Genomic DNA, 19,374 nt, shown 5'->3' with positions numbered 1-19,374 from the left:
CTGGTTTTTTTTTATTGTGTTATCACTGCCAGCGGCTATAGCTTCCAGCAGTAATCATTGTATTCTGATGGCTGGTAAACATATCACTGTCAGAATACACTAGTGTACTAGGGTGCAGAACAAAGCATTTAAGTCTAACTGGAAAGGATCAGCTGCAGGGAGGTCAAAGGCTACACTGGTGACTAGTCCTTTGCCCTCTTCTTGCATTTTTTCCCAGAGTTCAGTTCCTCTTTGATCATCAAAGCAGAGACTATGAGGAAGAGGAAAGATCTAGAGTAATCTATATCAGAGTTCATTTCTAAATGATGGCTTAGATGGTTGAGTGCTCAGGCCAGTGTAATCGGACTGAACAGTCTAAACACAAGGTATTATGCAGGAAGTAATTAATGTGGTGCTTGGTTCTATGAAGGGAGAGAGACTGGCTCCATGTGATAAAGTGTTTTTTTTATATACTGTGAATTGAGCTAGAGTACAGGCAATTTAAAGAAATAATTTGGTCAAAAAATGTCTTATTTTGAGTATTTTGATTTTTTTCCCCTAAGCAACATGTCACCTGGCTATCAGGAGCAATATGGGATTGTAGGTAATCACAAACCACTGTCCAGGGTTTACAGATATAATATGCAAAGCTATCTTTGTCTCCATGTGCAGATGAAATTGCAAGAGATTCAAGAACAAGGTAAACTATATAAAACTTGGGTATCTTTTTTACTTCTCCTTTTGCAGAGCAGGTGATCCACTTTAAACCCTTTTCCCCTTAAAACCTGGCCATCTCCTGGATTTACATTTCTGATTTCTTGCTTGCATTAGTTGCACGCTTAAATGTCACACTCTTACAAAGAAAATAAAAAGACATAAAATAATTACCAAGCCATGTTATATAGAAGCAGCCGCTTACATCATTGGACAATTATATGGCAATACTTTTTTAGAGACTCCTACCTAGTGCTGTGCTGAAGAAATATTGGAGATAGATATTCCCTGTCCAGCTTAATGTTTTTTTTTAAATTAAAAATCTGTAAAAACAAAAAATACACTAACATACCCTCTGAAAGAGGAAATGTATACTGGTTTGTAGTACAGTAAATCCTAATATTTAAGAAACACAGGTCATTAAAAAAGGTTTGATGCTCTGTAACTTTGACATCTTTTCACATCTAAGGGTATGGCATACTAAAACACTGTAAGGAAGAAAACTAAGAGCAGTTGGTAACAATTATGGAATATCCAGCCTGAATAACTCAGGCGTTTGTAAACTGGTGCCCATCTGGATATAGCAGAAATTTTACTTTGGCAGTTACAGAAAATTCTATATGACTGCGTATGGAAGGAAACCGATGTTCTGACAATTTGACAAATACAGTATATACACATTTAATAAATTTGCTATACATCTTAATATGAAACTTTATATATGCAAGTAGGAACCTCTGGTTGGTTTTGTTTGCATGACCTGTATATACAGGTATAGTCAGATACATCCAGGGATTACAGAGATCCGAAGCAAAAAAGTTGCACATAACATGTAGCTCTTAGTCCACAGGCTGGTAATCACAGACAGATACTAAGTATATTATTCAGAGTTGCTGTTAGAAATTACAGGGCCCGGACAGCCTGCCAGCCACCCCCCCCCCCAAATATTAAAATTATACTTTCATTAAGAATACAATAAAATCATTATTAGCAGGCAGTAGGGGGAATCGAATTCTGGACAGAAACCGATCCCGTGTGTCTCCCTGCAACAGCTGAAAGCCGATGGGAGGGAGAGGAGGATAAACCAGTTATTAGCTGCTGCAGAGGAGACACCCAGGGGATCAGTTCCTCTAATTGGCCCCCCCCTCCTTCCCTTCCTTTGCCAATCATGTCCTCTCCTGTCCATATCCAATTCCTCTGCTGCCCGGGCCCCCTACAGCAGCTACCCTCTAATCAGCAGCCCTGATAATATTTATTGATGGTTTAGGTTTCTGTTTTTACAACTGCGACATCAGGTTAGATGAAGACAGCTCCAGACTTACCTTCTGTTAAGGAATCACAGCAAGGTTTTAAAAAATCAACTAGCTCTCACCTGATTTAGTGTGAGAAGAAGCTGTTCGTACTCTGATGTGTTGTGCGTTACGGACTTTGTCTCCTCTTCTAATAAAAGGGACTGCAGATGAAGAAGGGCCAAGTGGACAGCGAAAATCTTTGATTTGCTATTAACAATCTGGAACTGTAAAGAAGTCAGATATTCTCCCAGCTTATACTCTCTGGCCTTCAGTTTGTGTACTCGCTGCAGCAGGAGCTCTCCACGCAACTATAAAATACAAAGAGAAGACTATGAACTGTCTATTGTGACATTGATTGGTTAAACATATCCAACTGTCAGAAAAACAGACTTTCCCCCCATCTAGTGAGCTCACTCCTGCCATATGGAACTACCGTATATAAACAAATATATGCAACAGCTTCACTTGCTTAGCTTGTAAACATTACCAAGAGAAGGCTTAAGCACCAGACAGAAATCCTAATCAATAACAGGATCCCATGTAAAGGGAATTCAGTTCATTCAGTCAAGAAAGTATATAAACAACTTTATCCACCATTGAATGGTGTCTTCATAGACTTGAATAATTTTGAAAATTTTTTGTTCAAATACCATGCCAATGTGTGATTTTCATAAAACATTCCGGAATAACACTGATAAATGCATGTGCATAAAATTAGTTACAGTTTTTCTGGTCTGGGAGTAAATTCGACTATTACGATTTTGATGGTTCCCATTAGACTCAACAAAAATTTTCCATGCTATCCTTCAATTTTGTTTCTTGTTAGATTGCCCCCCCCCCTTAACTCTTATTCAAATGTACAAATGTTCTGTAAATGACACATTTCTAACAAAATGCTACAGGTGTAAGGCCAACTTCTCTCTTTTAGCTGCAAACATCCTTCAGTGTGCTTTGGTTAACCCATCCTCATCCAAAAATAATGAAAATATTCTCATCCACCCAATGAGTAACATTACGCAAAGTATATGTTTGCTGAAAGTCTACACCCTTTGTCATGTCTACTTTTGTACTCTCTTAAATGCATGTTTACATTGTTAAAAGGAGAAGTAGGGCCAAAGCTCATTTAGTCATACTTCTCCTGTGGTTCAGAGGAGTACACTTAGTTCTGCTGACTTCACTCAGGCTGGTCTGGAGGGATCCCAACTATAATTTCAGGTTCTCCCAGGTGCCTAATTGGCAGCAACCTGCTCCTGCCTCTCCACAGCCCGGCATTCCTGTGAGTGCTGGAGGGGCAGAGCAGAGAGCCGGGGACTGACAGACACTGGCTCTCTGCTCACTAAAGACCAAGAACTGAGTGACCAGCAATCTTTGATCACACAGTTCTTGGTCTTAGAAGCAGTGAGTGATAGATGCAGCATCGGATCACTGCTGTATCCACCTAGGTGAGTTTGATGGTTTGTTTTTTTAAATCCCACACTTTACTTTTAAAAGACTGAAAGAACCATGCAAAGCATTACAACTTTGGTTTGCACAGTTTACTGCCCCTTTCTCTTCTATCATGAGTGCTGCTGCACTGGGGAAAACAAAAAGCTAAAATAATGACAGATTCATGTATCTAAACATAAAAGTAATTTACTATAAATACATTGTGGCCATAAAGGACATTTATTTAGTATCTGTTTAGTATTCCATCGGATTGGATGGCAGTCAGATGGAAATGGACAGGCAGTCTGTTTCCATCCGACCACCCCATAGAGAACAGCAGGCTGTGTCCATGTCTGCTCTGCATAAGCGGAGCGGACATGGGCCCGTGATACGCCTGCTCAGCAGGGAGCAGCAAACAGATTCCTCACTGAGCAGGTGGATATGCTGCTGGAGTCCGCCCCGTGTAAAAGGGGTCTAATACAGGGAGCCACTTGGTTTCTCAAAAGACAAGCAGCTTTCAACATTACTGGTAAAAGTGAAAAAATGTTTTCTGTTGCTTGTCAGGGAAATTCTGCTTTACACTAGACCAAACAAGACTTGGGGCCAAAGATGACTGCCACTTCCAAACATTGTTAACATATGGTCACAACCATTTAGCACCTTATTTGTTACTGTAAATTTTAAATATTTGGATCAGAGCACATCATGTCTTCATTTCTATTGCAAAAAGCAGATCTGTGACCAAGCCTAAGTCTGTAGCTCTCCCCAGCTGCGCCTTCCTGTCCCACTGGTGTGCTCCTTTAGAGTTTGCTATCAACAAGTCAAGTATTTTGCATTTTACAAAGTAGAATAGGGAGCGGCCAGAGAGGAAGCACTTTGATGCAATTGGCCAGCTTGAACATATATTGCAATATACAGTATATGAACTAAGGTTTTATGAAAATAATTTGCTTGAAATATGTAAGGATGTATAGCGGTGTGCAGTGGGATAATTCAGAATTTTCACTGGTCACAACCCTTTAGCATCTTATTTAACTATTTGGATTTGCAACTATTTGGATTATTGTGTCATAAAAAAGTGCCATTGCTTTAGAACAGATATACAGGTGAAACCCGAAAAATTAGAATATCGTGCAAAAGTTCATTTATTTCAGTAATGCAACTTAAAAGGTGAAACTAATATATGAGATAGACTCATTACATGCAAAGCAAGATAGTTCAAGCTGTGATTTGTCATAATTGTGGAGATTATGGCTTACAGCTCATGAAAACCCCAAATCCACAATCTCAGAAAATTAGAATATTACATGCAATCAATAAAACAAGGATTGTACATAGAACAATATCGGACCTCTGAAAAGTATAAGCATGCATATGTACTCAGTACTTGGTTTGGGCCCCTTTTGCAGCAATTACTGCCTTAATGCGGCGTGGCATGGAAGCTATCAGCCTGTGGCACTGCTGAGGTGTTATGGAAGACCAGGATGCTTCAATAGCGGCCTTCAGCTCTTCTGCATTGTTCGGTCTCATGTCTCTCATCTTTCTCTTGGCAATGCCCCATAGATTCTCTATGGGGTTTAGGTCAGGCGAGTTTGCTGGAGAATCATGCACAGTAATCCCACAGTCATTGAACCAGGTTTGGTGCTTTTGGCAGTGTGGGCAGGTGCCAAGTCCTGCTGGAAAATGAAGTCAGCATCCCCATAAAGTTCGTCTGCGGAAGGAAGCATGAAGTGCTCCAAAATCTCCTGGTAGACGGCTGCGTTGACCCTGGACTTAATGAAGCACAGTGAACCAACACCAGCAAATGACATGGCTCCCCAAATCAACACAGACTGTGGAAACTTCACACTGGACTTCAAGCATCTTGCAGTGTGTGCCTCTCCATTCTTCCTCCATACTCTGAGTCCTTGGTTTCCAAACAACATGCAAAAGTTGCTCTCATCAGAAAAGAGGACTTTGGACCACTGAGCAATAGACCAGGTCTGTTTTTCTTTAGCCCAGGTAAGACGCTTATGACGTTGTTTGTTGTTCAGGAGCAGCTTAACAAGAGGAATACGACATTTGAAGCCCATATCCATGATCTGTCTGGGTGTAGTGGCTCTTGATGTACTGACTCCAGCCTCAGTCCACTCCTTGTGAAAGTCCCCAACACTTTTGAATGGCCTTTTTCTGACAATCCTCTCCAGGCTGCGGTCATCCCTGTTGCTTGTGCACCTCTTTCTTCCACACTTTTCCCTTCCACATAACTTTCTATTAATGTCCTTTGATACAGCACTTTGGGAACATCCAACTTCTTTTGCAATTACCTTTTAAGGCTTTCCCTCCTTATGGAGGGTGTCAATGATGGTTTTCTGCACAACTGTCAGGTCAGCAGTCTTTCCCATGATTGTGATTCCTACTGAACCAGACTGAGAGACCATTTAAAGGCTCAGGAACCCTTTGCAGGTGTTATGGCTTAATTAGCTGATTAGAGTGGGACACTTTGAGCCGAGAATATTGCACCTTTTCACAATATTCTAATTTTCTGAGATTGTGGATTTGGGGTTTTCATGAGCTGTAAGCCATAATCATCACAATTATGACAAATCACGGCTTGAACTATCATGCTTTGCATGTAATGAGTCTATCTCATATATTAGTTTCACCTCTTAAGTTGCATTACTGAAATAAATGAACTTTTGCACGATATTCTAATTTTTCGAGTTTCACCTGTAATGTTACCCAGCCAATGAGGCAGGCAAGAGGTTTTTATCTATATTTGCACTGTTCCAGCTTGATTCATTTTACGTTTTTGTTGGACGTTTTTCCACATGGACTTTATTTCGCATTTATGATATATTTTTTTTTGTCACGTTATTTATTTCTTCATTGTGTTATTGTATTTTCCGTTGCACAGTAATACATTTATTTGGTTTCACTGTGCGTTTGTATCACCATTTTCTGTTTTTTACTAGTTGCACTCTATATATGTTTGCCACATTTATTTATGGTATGTATATGGCCACGTATTAGTCATTTTATGTCACATGGCCTTTTGATGCACATGGTGTTATGATCCTTTAGTCGCATGGTCACATTTTTTGGCCTCACTGTGCGTTGTTATTGTCATTCTTCTGTGATAAGTGGTTTGTCCACTTTTAATATTTAAGCACTTCAATTTGTATTTTTCACATTTTGCTCCACCCTCTCATCAGTTGTATTCACGTTGTTTCATTTATGTTATGACGGACTCATATGTCCCACTATTACTGTGATTTAGTTAATATTTTATTTTTCCCTGATCATTTCCCTGCGTTTTGTCCATGGTCACAGTTTATTGTCTGTTGCACCTTTTGGTCCACATTTTGGACCTTTATTATTTCACCTTTCCCTTCACTCTTATATTCCTTCCATTTACTGATTATGTTATGGTGTATTATCTATTGTCTTCTCATCTCATTATTTGTCTTGGAATGTCTGTGGCATTGTTGTGATTAGCGCAACATCAATTTTCTGTTTGTTGTTTTTTGCTAGTGGTATAGCCAGGTGTGTGTTGCTGTCTCAATAGTCCCATCGTTTCTAGTAGCAGCGTGAAATGTTTTTTACATATTTTCTCATCATTCAACAGGACAATTACCCTAAGCACACATAAGGAGTGGCTATGGGCTAACTCTGTTAATCTCCTGGACTAGCCCAACCAGAGCCCAGACTTGAACCTGATTGAACATCTCTGGAGAGATCTGAAAATGGCTGTGCACCAACGCTCCCCATCCAACCTGATAGAGCTGATGGTACTGCAAAGAAGAATGGGAGAAATTGCCCCAACATAGATGTGCTAAGCTTGTAGCATCATACTCAAAACAACTTGAGGCTGTAATTGGTGCTAAAGGGGCTTCAACAAAGTATTGAGCAAAGGCTGTGAATACTTATGTACATGTGAGGGTTTTTTCGTTTTTTATTTTTAATAAATTGCAAAGATTTCAAAATGAACTTCTTTCACTTTGTCATTATGGGGTATTGTTTGTAGAATGTTGAGGAAAAAAATGAATTTAATCCATTTTGGAATAAGACTGTAACATAACAAAATGTGGCAAAAGTTAAGTGCTGTGAATACTTTCTGGATGCACTGTACATTTCTTTCAACATCAATAGATCTTAATTTGTAAATTAAACCTTTATGGAGATACAGTATTGAATGCATCAGCAAAATCTACATGTGCCAAGTCCACTGGCCTTCCACCATCTAAATTTCTACACAATTCCTCATAGAATATTACCAGGTTGGTTTGATGAGAACCACTCTTCATAAATCCATGTTGGTTATTACCTATAATACCTTTATTGCAGACAAATTCGTGAATATAGTCCATTTGCCATTACCTCAAATGCCTTACATACCATTGATGTTAGGCTGACTGACCTGTATTTTCCTGGTATACATCTCAACCCTTTTTGAATATTTGTAGCACATCTGCTGTATGTTGTCAATCAGTTGGACCATTCAGGTTAATAAGATGTCTTTAAAAATTAGAAATAGTGGTTAGGTATACCATGCTAAGTTCTTTGAGGACTAGCAGGTGTAGGCCATCTGTTACTGGTGATTTATTCACATTTAGTTTTTCTAGTGTGTTTTGAACCTTGATTTCTGTCAGCCAAAGAGGTACATTCAGTACAATGTTATTAGCATTACTATGCTGAGCATCTGTCTTTTTTGTTCATATGAAAGAGAAAAATAATTTGATACATTAATACAGGGGTCTCTAAATTGCAGCCCAAGGGCTGGATGTGGCCCTTTGCTACCCTTTATACGGCCCTTGGGGCACTATTCCTTCCACTGAGACCAACAATGGGCCATGAAACCAGTAATGGTACTATTCTTCCCACTAATACCAATGGCGGGGCACTACGCCTCCTACTGACCAACAACCCTAAGGCCATGTTTATTCTCACCGATGCTGGGGTCAGGACATTTTCTAACCTCGCTGGCCCCAATCCGGCCCTCCTAAAGTCTGAAGGACAGTATATTGGCCCTTTGTTTGAAAAGTCTGGAGACCCCTGCATTAATATATTTGAAATTTTTTGGGAATTTATTTACCTACTATATCAGTAAATGCCTGTATTCTGTTTATTTGCCTTGATTGTCCTTTTGCATCTCTTACTGCATTCCTTGTAACTCTGAAATGCTAAGGAAGTCCCTTTCAATTTGTATTTTCTAAAGGCCAGTTTTTTTCTTATTTATTTGCATTTTTACACTAGAAGTTTGCCACATAGGTTTTATGTTTGTTCTTGAGTTTCGGAAAGAGGAGTCAGTGCAGGAATCACTGATTGCAGTCCGCAAAGCATGCAAGGAATCCAGAACGTTGTGGAAAGAGATGGCCAGCAGACAGGCCGAACTCACAACATGAAAGGAAATTTTGAAAGTAAACATATTGGATTGTCAAAAATAACTATTGTTTGTATTGTTATAAAATGAAAGTGTATGCTGTATATGCATAGATTTCCTATAAGTGATCTAAATAAGACAATGTCAGAATGAACATGTTGCCTGTAACATTATCCCAGGACATCTATACATTTATAAATTAGTGGCTGTCCATTGTATGACTTGCTTCTCTCTGCTCACTGCAATGTCATTTGCATCCTCTCTATGATTGTATCATTTCTTGAACCCAGTAACTGACAAGTGTAGAAGTCTGTGTTAACAGTTTAAAAACTGGTAAATATCAGTGCAAAACATAACTATGTTCATAATATTAGGCCTTGGCACAGAAATTCCATATTTGCATACATGACCCCTTTAATAACCTTCTCTTCAAGGCCCTGAACCAAAACTAAGCATCAGCTAAATCTGAACTGAACAGACCCCAAGAGGGCTTGTTCCTGCACACGATTAAATGGGTCTTATTTCTTGAACCAAGACTTATTTTCATACAGCCAGAAACTGCAAATCAAAAGTAAACATTCATGTAACTGGATAAGTCTTCACCGTCTGATCTGGTCGTATCTCATTTTCGTTACCTGCTTAATCTTGTCATCTGTAATTTGTGCTTCATAAATCAAGACTTTATCCTCTGCAGATTTCTTCAGGATCTCCGCCGCTCTGTCCTGAGGATGTTTCATCGTCTTTGAACCTGACTGCATAAAATAGAACAAAAAAAAAATAATAAGCAATTGCACAGGAGCTTATTCCATGGGAATAAACCAGGCTATGCAAATAAAACATATTTTTCTTGAATGAAGAAAGCATCTTCACTGAAAATACTGCTGAAAAATGAGGGCAATGTGCCTACTACTAGCAAGAATATGTGTCAGTATTTCTTTTCTCTACAAGAGTCACGAGAGAAACGGCTTGCAGAGAAAAATTGCCATTAATGGGGATTCAAAAGACATATTTGTTACTGATAGGTTTTTAGAGCTTCAATGCCAAAGTAGAATTTAGGTTTTAGAGACAATGCATTAAAAATGTATGTGTATATATATATATACACACACACACTCTGTATATACAAAGGGTATGTCACCTCTGGTTGCCTGCTTTTCAACCATGATGTTACGTTTTATACTTGATCATCATTACTGTTTTTTCAGCACTGGTAGATCATTCTGGTAGAACCACAAATAGATAAGATAGTTTGACATTTCTAGCAAGAAATAGGTTATATATTTTGCGGTCTTGCTATGGCTAATTTTTTGCTTCATGGTAACAAATATGAAGCAAAAATCTCTTTCCCATATCTAGCACCTCGCCTGCTGAGAACAGTTAGATACAGAGATAAGTTTGATTGTCAATGCCATCAATTTCACTGGCTGTCAGAGAGACCACATGGTCACAAAATTAAAATGACTGGATCTTGGCCAGTACTATGGCACTAAGGCTAGCCATATATGCGGGGCTGAACGATTATTTATTTATTTCAGGTACTTATATAGCACCGTCAATTTACGCAGCGCTTTACATATATATATATATTGTACATTCACATCAGTACCTAACCCCCAAGGGGCGCACAATCTAAGGTCCCTAACTCACATTTATACACACACATACTAGGGCCAATTTAGACAGGATCCAATTAACCTACCAGCATGTCTTTGGAGTGTGGGAGGAAACCGGAGTACCTGGAGGAAACCCACACAGGCACATGGAGAACATGCAAACTCCAGGCAGGTGGTGGGATTCGAACCAACGAACCTAGTACTGCCAGGCAGAAGTGCTAACCATTTAGCCACTGTGCTGCCCAATGATGAAATAAAAAGGAATCTTCCCTGACGGCTATTGTACTCTGACAGCCTCCGATACTGTAACAGCACCCAAATCGTGACTGCATCTGATTGGATGCCGTCATTGTAGCCCAACAATCTTCCACCAAGCTAGGCTGACAGGGCCACCCACAGCTGAAATTTCGGCTAATTTAGCAGGAATCTGCCAAAATTCAAGTTACGGCTGCCTTGACTGTTTAGGGATCCTACATTTACATGACTTAGACATTCACTTGGAAGAATACACCACACAAAGCCAGTGCCTTATCAAAACTTTTAGGGCCAGTTCACACTACATGCATTTCAGTAGCTTTTTTTCTGCATCCAACATGCACAGAAAGTAGGTTATATGGTTGTCAATGTCATATTTCACATCAGTGCTTGCAGTTCCAGTGTGTTCCAGTTGCAGAAAAAAAAAGCATAACAGGATGCATTTTTCCTGCGCAGAACTGTACTGGAACGCGGTAAAACGCATTAAAAATGCACCAAAACGCACATTTACAGTTGCAAGAAAAAGCATGTGAACCCATTGGGATTACGTGGAGTTTTGCATGAATTGGGCATAAAATGTTCTCTGAACGTCATCTAAGTCACAACAATAGAAGAACACAATCTGCTGAACATAATACTACACAAACATTAGATGTTGCCATGGTTTAATAGCACATAACATGTAAACATTCACAGTGCAGGGAGGAAAAAGTATGTGAGGCCCTAGCTTAATGACTTCTCCCAGAGCTAATTGGAGCCAGGAGTGAGCCAACCTTGACTCCAATCAGTGTGATGATATTGGATGTGTTGCTGACAGCTATCCAGCCCTTAAAAAACACACACCTGTTTTGGGTTTACTGGTTTCAAAAAGCACAGTCTGATGTGAACCATGCCTCGCAGAAAAGAGCTCTCAGAAGACCTACGATCAAGAATTGTTGACTTGCATGAAGCTGGAAAGGGTTACAAAAGTATCTCCAAAAGCCTTGATGTTCATGTGTCCACGGTAAGATAGACTGTCTACAAATGGAGAAAGTTTAGCACTGTTGCTACTCTCCCTAGGCGTGGTTGTCCTGTAAAAATGACTGCAAGAGCACAGCGCAGAATGCTGCATGAGGTAAAGAAGAATCCCAGAGTGTCAGCTAAAGACCTACAGAAATCTCTGGCACATGATAACATTTTTGTTGACACATCTACAATAAGGAAAACATTAAACAAGAATGGAGTACATGGGAGGACACCACGGAGGAAGCCATTGCTGTCCAAAATATATATATGAATATTGCAGCACGTTTGAAGTTTGCAAAAGAGCACCTGGATGTTCCACAGCACTACTGGCAAAATATACTGTGGACAGATGAAACAAAGATTGAGTTGTTTGGGAAGAACACACAACACTATGTGTGGAGAAAAAAAGGCACAGCACACCAACATCAAAACCTCATCCCCACTGTAAAACATGGCGGAGGGAGCATCATGGTTTGGGGCTGCTTTGCTGCCTCAGGGCCTGGATGGATTGTTGTCATTGATGGGAAAATGAATTCCAGAGTTTATCAAGACATTTTGCAGGAAAACGTACGACCATCTGTCTGCCAACTGAAGCTCCGCAGAGGATGGGTGATGCAACAGGACAATGACCCAAAGCATACAAGTAATTCAACAAAACAATGGCTGCAGCAGCACAGAATACGCCTTCTGGAGTGGCCCAGTCAGAGTCCTGACCTCAACCCGATTGAAATACTGTGGTATGACCTTAAGAGAGCGATTCACACCAGACATCCCAAGAATATTGCTACACTGAAACAGTTTTGTGAAGAGGAGTGGTCCAAAATTACTCCAGATCGCTGTGCAGGTCTGATCTGCAACTACAGGAAACGTTTGGTTGAGGTTATTGCTGCCAAAGGAGGGTCAACCAGTTATTAAGTCCAAAGGTTCACATACTTTTTCCTCCCTGCACTGTGAATGTTTACATGTTATGTGCAATTAAACCATGGCAACAGCTAATGTTTGTGTAGTATTATGTTCAGCAGATTGTGTTCTTCTATTGTTGTGACTTAGATGACGTTCAGAGCACATTTTATGCCCAATTCATGCAAAACTCCACGTAATCCCAAGGGGTTCACATACTTTTTCTTGCAACTGTACATTGAAGAAAAAGAGGGGTTTGCCTTAAAGACGTATTAAACACAAAGCCAAACATTTAACCTCTTGGAGCCGGCCGCACGCAAATGTGCAGCCTCCCGGAGTCTGGCCTTGACGCTGAGCAGCCGCACATTTGAGTGCAATTAAGAAAAACATATGTGCTGAGAGCGCGCCCTGCGCACATGTCCGGTACTCACGGAAAGGTCCTGATCTCCTCTTTCGATCGGGACCTTTCCCAATTATGTGACCACCATGACGGCGTGTAACGGCGGTCACATGACCCTAAACCCCGCCCCACCTCCCGGCTTCTGAAACCCTTAAAGGGCTGGGAGGCGCCGGCACCAAGGGGTTAACATATGGCAGCTTGCCAATTCTTATATGTGGTGGCTGTATTTGTTTTTTTTAGTTTTTTTTCCCCCTCGATTTTCACTAGGTGATCTGGCCAGTAACACTCTTACTGTATTTGAGTGCCTACGCTCTGCATGGAGGAGCAACAAAGACACTTTTGGACAGCAGCACTGTCGTTCTGGGGAGAGGGGAATTTTAAATGTACTAGCAGATTTAGATACAAACAAATTGAAGTCAAACTCCAGAGAGCACTTTAAAATCAGTTACAGCAATCTTTTTGTTCTTTTTGGGATAAAGGTTTTACATAAATAAAAGCTAAACACTGTAAGCACCCCTGTCAGTGGTAAATAGTTTACCTCAACCCTCTAACTTCCACATCTGCAGGACAGCTACTGAAAAACAAAATACTTAATGACAGGATCACCTGGTGAAAATAAAAGAAAAAAGCCTACAAAAGAAATTGAATTCAGTCACCACATCTAATAATTGGTAAGTTGTAATATAATAAACATTTGCATTTTTTGGTTTTAATACCGCTTTAATGTGTAGCTGCACTTTTACTAAACAATATATATTTGTTCCTGTCCCTCCAGCCTGTGGAAAAAAATGCCAATTTTCCTGAAAATAAATCCTGTTTCCAGCAGCATGATCTGGCCCTGTGTTTCCATCCATCTTTGCAGGACATCTCTATAAGGGGCTGTTTGGAGATGGGAGAATTGAACATCTCTGTATTAAGCGGAGCACAGCAGGATGCACTCAGAGCCAGGAGGCTGCTAGGAGTTGTAAATTGAAGCAGGACTTTACTAAAGGTAACCTATCATACTGGAATTTCTTCAAAGCCGAGACAAGTACAAATGTATCACTTTACTGAAAATGCAGTTATAGTTGCAGTATCTCTATGCAGCAAGCAATTAAAATTACCTATTTAACCCTAGCCTGGAAATGAGAAAGCAGCAGAGACAAGCCACAAGTATATCTCTGATTTAGAGTATAACTAAAGGTAAAACATGGTTTAGTTTTGGATAGAGTGGAGAGGGATTAGAACACCTGTCAAGTATTTATTGCTGTCTGTGCCCCTCCTAAGGAGATTCATCCTCTCTGTCCAGTTTCCCATTATCACTATAACTGAAAGAAAATCCCAAATGTTGGGTTGTCTCCAGAACAGTAATAGAGGGGAATCTTTCAATGGGGACATTCATTTTAGTGACCCTGGTGACATCCAGGGATTCCCTCCCTCTGGAAGGATTTCCTCTCTTCCTGTTTTGGTTATGGGACAGGAAGCAAGAGGAAATCTTCTCAATGGGATATAATTTGCAAACGTAAACCTGACAGGGGCTATAACCCTCCCTTACTCTATCTAAAATAACAAAGTGTTGCCTTCTACTTTAGGAAAATAACTCAACAGTGCATCAAGACAAAACCAAAAGGTTGCTCCTGATCTTTTTGACATACTGATGCGGTCATTGTGCTTGCAACTCCAAGCTGCCTTTTGGATTTTATCTAACAATGGTCTTGACCTTGGCATGTCAACCATCTCTATTGTGTGCAAGTGGTCTTCATCTCTGTCTTTACATGACTTTGCTTGAATGCCATATACCCAACAAAGCCCACTCAGTTTCTGGACATCTTTCCTATATATCTTCTTTGGTCACGTGCCAACATCAACAGTTGTCTCCAGAAGTGTGCTCCTGGAGACTCACCTCGGAGAACGTTATACTGCTGGTCAAAGAGGAAACACAATCCTTAGCTCCAAGCTGGAATTCGAAATAAACTGAAGGCAATCCAGTAATGTCAATCATCACTAACTGCAAGGCCTGATGAAATAAAGGAGAGTTCTATACTCAACACGCTGACGTTCTGAACACAATTCTCCTAATTAATACATAGTAGCTATGCAAAAGCCCTTGTGACACCAGTCAATACTTGACCAGATAATATAGAGAAATGGATAATGAAACCAGACACAAAAGCCGCATTGATGTCAGTGTAGTTAAATCAGAACATGCTGTAAAATGCAGACAGGTGCCATTGATTGGATCTCCTGCAATCAGATAGTGAGCAGTCGGAAGAAAGAAAACAGAGGAAGTGTAATTAGCAAATAAGAAACAAATGGAATGTCAGCAGGTAGGAAGCTGGGATTTCAAATTACATTGCTATGTAATCATATTTTTCTCAGTTCTCGAATATCTCAATAGAAAGCATACTTTGCGTGGCCTGTGGGACCTGGAGATAGAGCAGGAAGTAGGTTTATCAAAGTCGGTTAACAAGAGGTCTTGAGGCTGCATATTTCATCTAACAGGCTAGCAACGGCAACATAATTCACTTACAAACCAGAAAACCCAATTACAATGGAAAATCTCCAGGGAAATGTTAATGAAAGATGAACATTTTTCTTGTGATGAATATATGTTTTTGGCTCATGCAATTAGGATGTGAAATATTTGGTAACTGCAGGCACAATGCAATACCCCACAGCAACTATCCAGATTTCAGCTTAGTTCATTAATCCATAGCAATTAATTCTAAGTGATCCTCGCATTATCTTCTGGACTAAGCCAAATCAAGAAATGGTAGTTTCTTCAGAAGAAAAGAGGTAATATAAAGTGCTTTTGTACACAGAGAGTCAGAAGATGAAGCTTTAGTTCCTTTCAAGTTACTTATTTTTCCTTTGCCTCCTATAGTAAAAAGTCTATTTACACAGCTCAATAGCTCAAGCTGAAATTTTAGCACATGTGAAAAAGCCAGGGCAGCCATTGATTCCAGCCCCCTTCTTATTGATATTTCAGAGACTAAGCTGAGGGTGAACCTCTTGTGCTGTGCTCTCTCTGGGAATCCTGGTATGGGGATGTATATATATATATATATATATATATATATATATATACATACATACATACATACATACATACACACACACACACTATAGTGCCAAAAGGATTGGGTCACCCCTTGAAATCATTGGTTTCAGATGTTCCGATCACCTTCATGGCCACAGGTGTATAAAAGCAAGCAGCTAGGCATGCAGACTGCTTCTACAAACATTTGTGAAAGAATGGGTCGCTCTCAGGCACTCAGTGAATTTAAGCATGGTACCATGATAGGTTGCCACCTGTGCAATAAGTCCATCCGTGAAATTTCCTTGCTAATAAATATTCCACAGTCAACTGTTAGTGGTATTATAACAAAGTGGAAGCAACTGGGAACAACAGCAACTCAAAGCAAGCCACAAAGTGGTAGGCCACGTAAAATGACAGAGCAGGGTCAGTGCATGCTGAAGCGCACAGTGCGCAAAAGTCGTCATCTGCCTGTAGAGTCAATATCTAAAGACCTCCAAACTTCGTGTGGCCTTCAGATTAGCACAACAACAGTGCGTAGAGAGCTTCAAGGAATGGGTTTCCATAGCTGAGCAGCTGCATCCAAGCCTTACATCACCAAGTGTAATGCGAAGCGCTGGATGCAGTGGTATAAAGCACGCTGCCACTTGACTCTAGAGCAGTGGAGACGTGTTCTGTGGAGTGATGAATCACGCTTCTCTGTCTGACAATCCGATGGACATATCTGGGTTTGGCGTTTGACAGACCAGTACTTGCCTAACTGCATTGTGCCAAATGTAGATTTTGGTGGAGGGGGATTATGGCGTGGGGTTGTTTTTCAGGGGTTGGACTTGGCCCCTTAGTTCCAGTGAAGGGAACTCTTAAGGTGTCAGCATACCAAGACATTTTGGACATTTTCATACTCCCAACTTTGTGGTAACAGTTTGGGGATGACCCCTCCTGTTCCAACATGACTGTGCACCAGTGCACAAAGCAAGGTCCATAAAGACATGGATGAGCAAGTTTGGGGTGGAAGAACTTGACTGGCCTGCACAAAGTCCTGACCTCAACCCGATAGAACAAGTTGGAATGAATTAGAACGGAGACTGCGAGCCAGGCCTTCTCGTCTCGTCCGAGTGCCTGACCTCACAAATGTGCTTCTGGAAGAATTGTCAAACTGGTCCCTATGCACTGAGAAACAAATACCATGTTAAGAAAGGAAAAATTATATTTATATATATATATATATATATATATATATATATATATATATATATATATAAAAATATGATTAACTGCTTCACAGCTGGCCACTGTATATACAGTGCCTTGAAAAAGTATTCATACCCCTTGAAATTTTCCACATTTTGTCATGTTACAACTAAAAACGTAAATGTATTTTACTGGGATTTTATGTGATAGATCAACACAAAGTGGCACATAATTGTGAAGTGGAAGGAAAATGATAAATGGTTTTCAAATTTTTTTACAAATAAATATCTGAAAAGTGTAGCATGCATTTTGTAGAACCACCTTTCGCTGCAATTACAGCTGCAAGTCTTTTTGGGGATGTCTCTACCAGCTTTGCGCATCTACAGAGTGAACTTTTTGCACATCTTTTTTTTGCAAAATAGCTCAAGCTCTGTCAGATTGGATTGAGAGCATCTGTGAACAGCAATTTGCAAGTCTTACCACAGATTGTCAATTGCATTTAGGTCTGGACTTTGACTGGGCCATTCTAACACATGAAAATGCTTTGTTCTAAACGATTCCATTGTAGCTCTGGCTGTATGTTTAGGGTCGTTGTTCTGCCATGGGGGCACTGCTCAGGGCGGAGGAGCCAGAAACACTGGCGAGGGACCCGTGAAGAGGAGGATCAGAGCTGCTCTGTGCAAAACAATTGTACAGAGCAGGTAAGTATGACATGTTTGTTAATTTAAAAGAATAAAAAAAAGCCTTTAGTATAGTTTTAAAGATAAAATGAACAAGCCAAAAAGAGAAGCTGATTGCTTGCTATGCACGGCTTCTCTAAAGTCCATCTTCTCCAGTTTTAGTAAATTCCCCTGAATTAGGTGAGTTGATTTTTTTTTTTTTTTGTTCAGGCAAATTTGAGGGAAGAGAGAGTGTGAAAATAGCATTCAGGACCTAGGTTGGTGTCATCTGAGAAAGGCACTCAATTTATTAAAGGGACATTGCCCAAAGTCTACCTGGTTGTTATCCAGTGAAGGCACTTTCTGATTACTGAGGTTATGCGATTTTAAAAAACCCCAGCATACTGGTCCTTCATTTACAAGCATAAGCATTTACTGTAGCTACATTACACCACGTTCATGGATAACCAATTTGTTATATTGTGTTTATAAGCACAGAGTATTCAGTGGCTTAATGATTAGCACTGAAGCCTTGCAGTGTTGAGATCTTGGGTTCAAATTCAACAGGTCCAAATTGCATAAAGTAAATGTTTTTGAACTCAGATTTATGTTCCTAAACATTCAATATAATCCCTCTGGTAACTGGTTTTTAGAGTGTTTTGTGTGTGGCTGAATGCCTCTGCAGCTATGCTAAGGGCATTAGAGTGTGAGCTCCTATGATGCAGGGACTCATGTAAATGTTCTCTGCACTTTGTAAAACATCAAAATTTATCTGAGAAATTAATAAAATAAACAGTCGAACTGTTTAACTGTTCAAATGAACGGGAAGAACATGAAAGAGTTTTGAATTATTCAGAAACGATTACCTACAACTCACCTGTCGTTCAGTTTCCAGTAGCTTGTGCTCTATCTTCTGCATCTCTGCACTCCTCCAGTCAGTTTGATACTTGTGGAGCAGAACCCTTCCCTGGATTTTAGGCAGAGCTAGAGTGATGTCCATCTGAGAGAAGCCACAGAGAAACTCCTGCTGTATCCTATGTACATCTTCTTCAGACACACACAAAGGTAATAGGAGAACCTTCCTGAATAAACACAAATCACACAATAAAATAGATGGTAGCAATTCAGAAAGCACTCACACAAGGCCATCACAAAGGACCTTACCAATCAAAGTGGCAAGGATTGACTTATAAACCCATTATTTCCCATTGCAAGCAACAAAATTAAACATTTATACTTTGATATTTAGCCATAGTTTTGGAGTTGACAGACTCTCATGGGCAGCTCTGTCCACAGATACTGTCAAACTATATTCTGGCTAGTAGGAGGTAGTAACTTCAATCTACATAGTATAAATAACTAAAAGTTTTACAAATACTCCAGTACTTGGATGTCCAATTCTCCCAAACCAAAAACGCAAAGTAGCTTTATCAAGCACTGCTAGAGGATTTAGTAAAACAGCCAATTGGCAAGTATGCTAGGGTGGACTTGCTGATCAGCAACTGGAAGGAAAGGGAGTGAGATTCTCAAATGAAAATGTCAAATTTTTTAAAAACTAAAACC

The 19,374-nt window shown here is 40.0% G+C and overlaps 1 protein-coding gene across 2 annotated transcripts in view; it reads right to left on the bottom strand.

Moving 5' to 3' along the window:
- Nucleotides 1–19,374, bottom strand: part of EVC2 (EvC ciliary complex subunit 2) — a 212,080-nt gene that overhangs the window by 56,624 nt on the left and 136,082 nt on the right. For both annotated transcript variants that reach the window (XM_089677395.1, XM_089677396.1), the window contains exons 15-17: nt 18,689–18,893; nt 9,408–9,524; nt 2,066–2,293 (exon numbers count right to left, since the gene is read on the bottom strand). In XM_089677395.1, coding sequence (XP_089533521.1) covers nt 2,066–2,293; nt 9,408–9,524; nt 18,689–18,893 — 550 coding nt within the window. The remainder of the gene's footprint in view (nt 1–2,065; nt 2,294–9,407; nt 9,525–18,688; nt 18,894–19,374) is intronic.

Source organism: Staurois parvus, unplaced genomic scaffold, assembly GCF_062004578.1.
Source record: "Staurois parvus isolate SC_StPar_1 unplaced genomic scaffold, SC_StPar_1.0 ptg000186l, whole genome shotgun sequence".
NCBI classification, from domain to species: domain Eukaryota; kingdom Metazoa; phylum Chordata; class Amphibia; order Anura; family Ranidae; genus Staurois; species Staurois parvus.
Note: the sequence above shows the minus strand (reverse complement) of the source record. Positions and strands in the feature narration are given on the sequence as shown.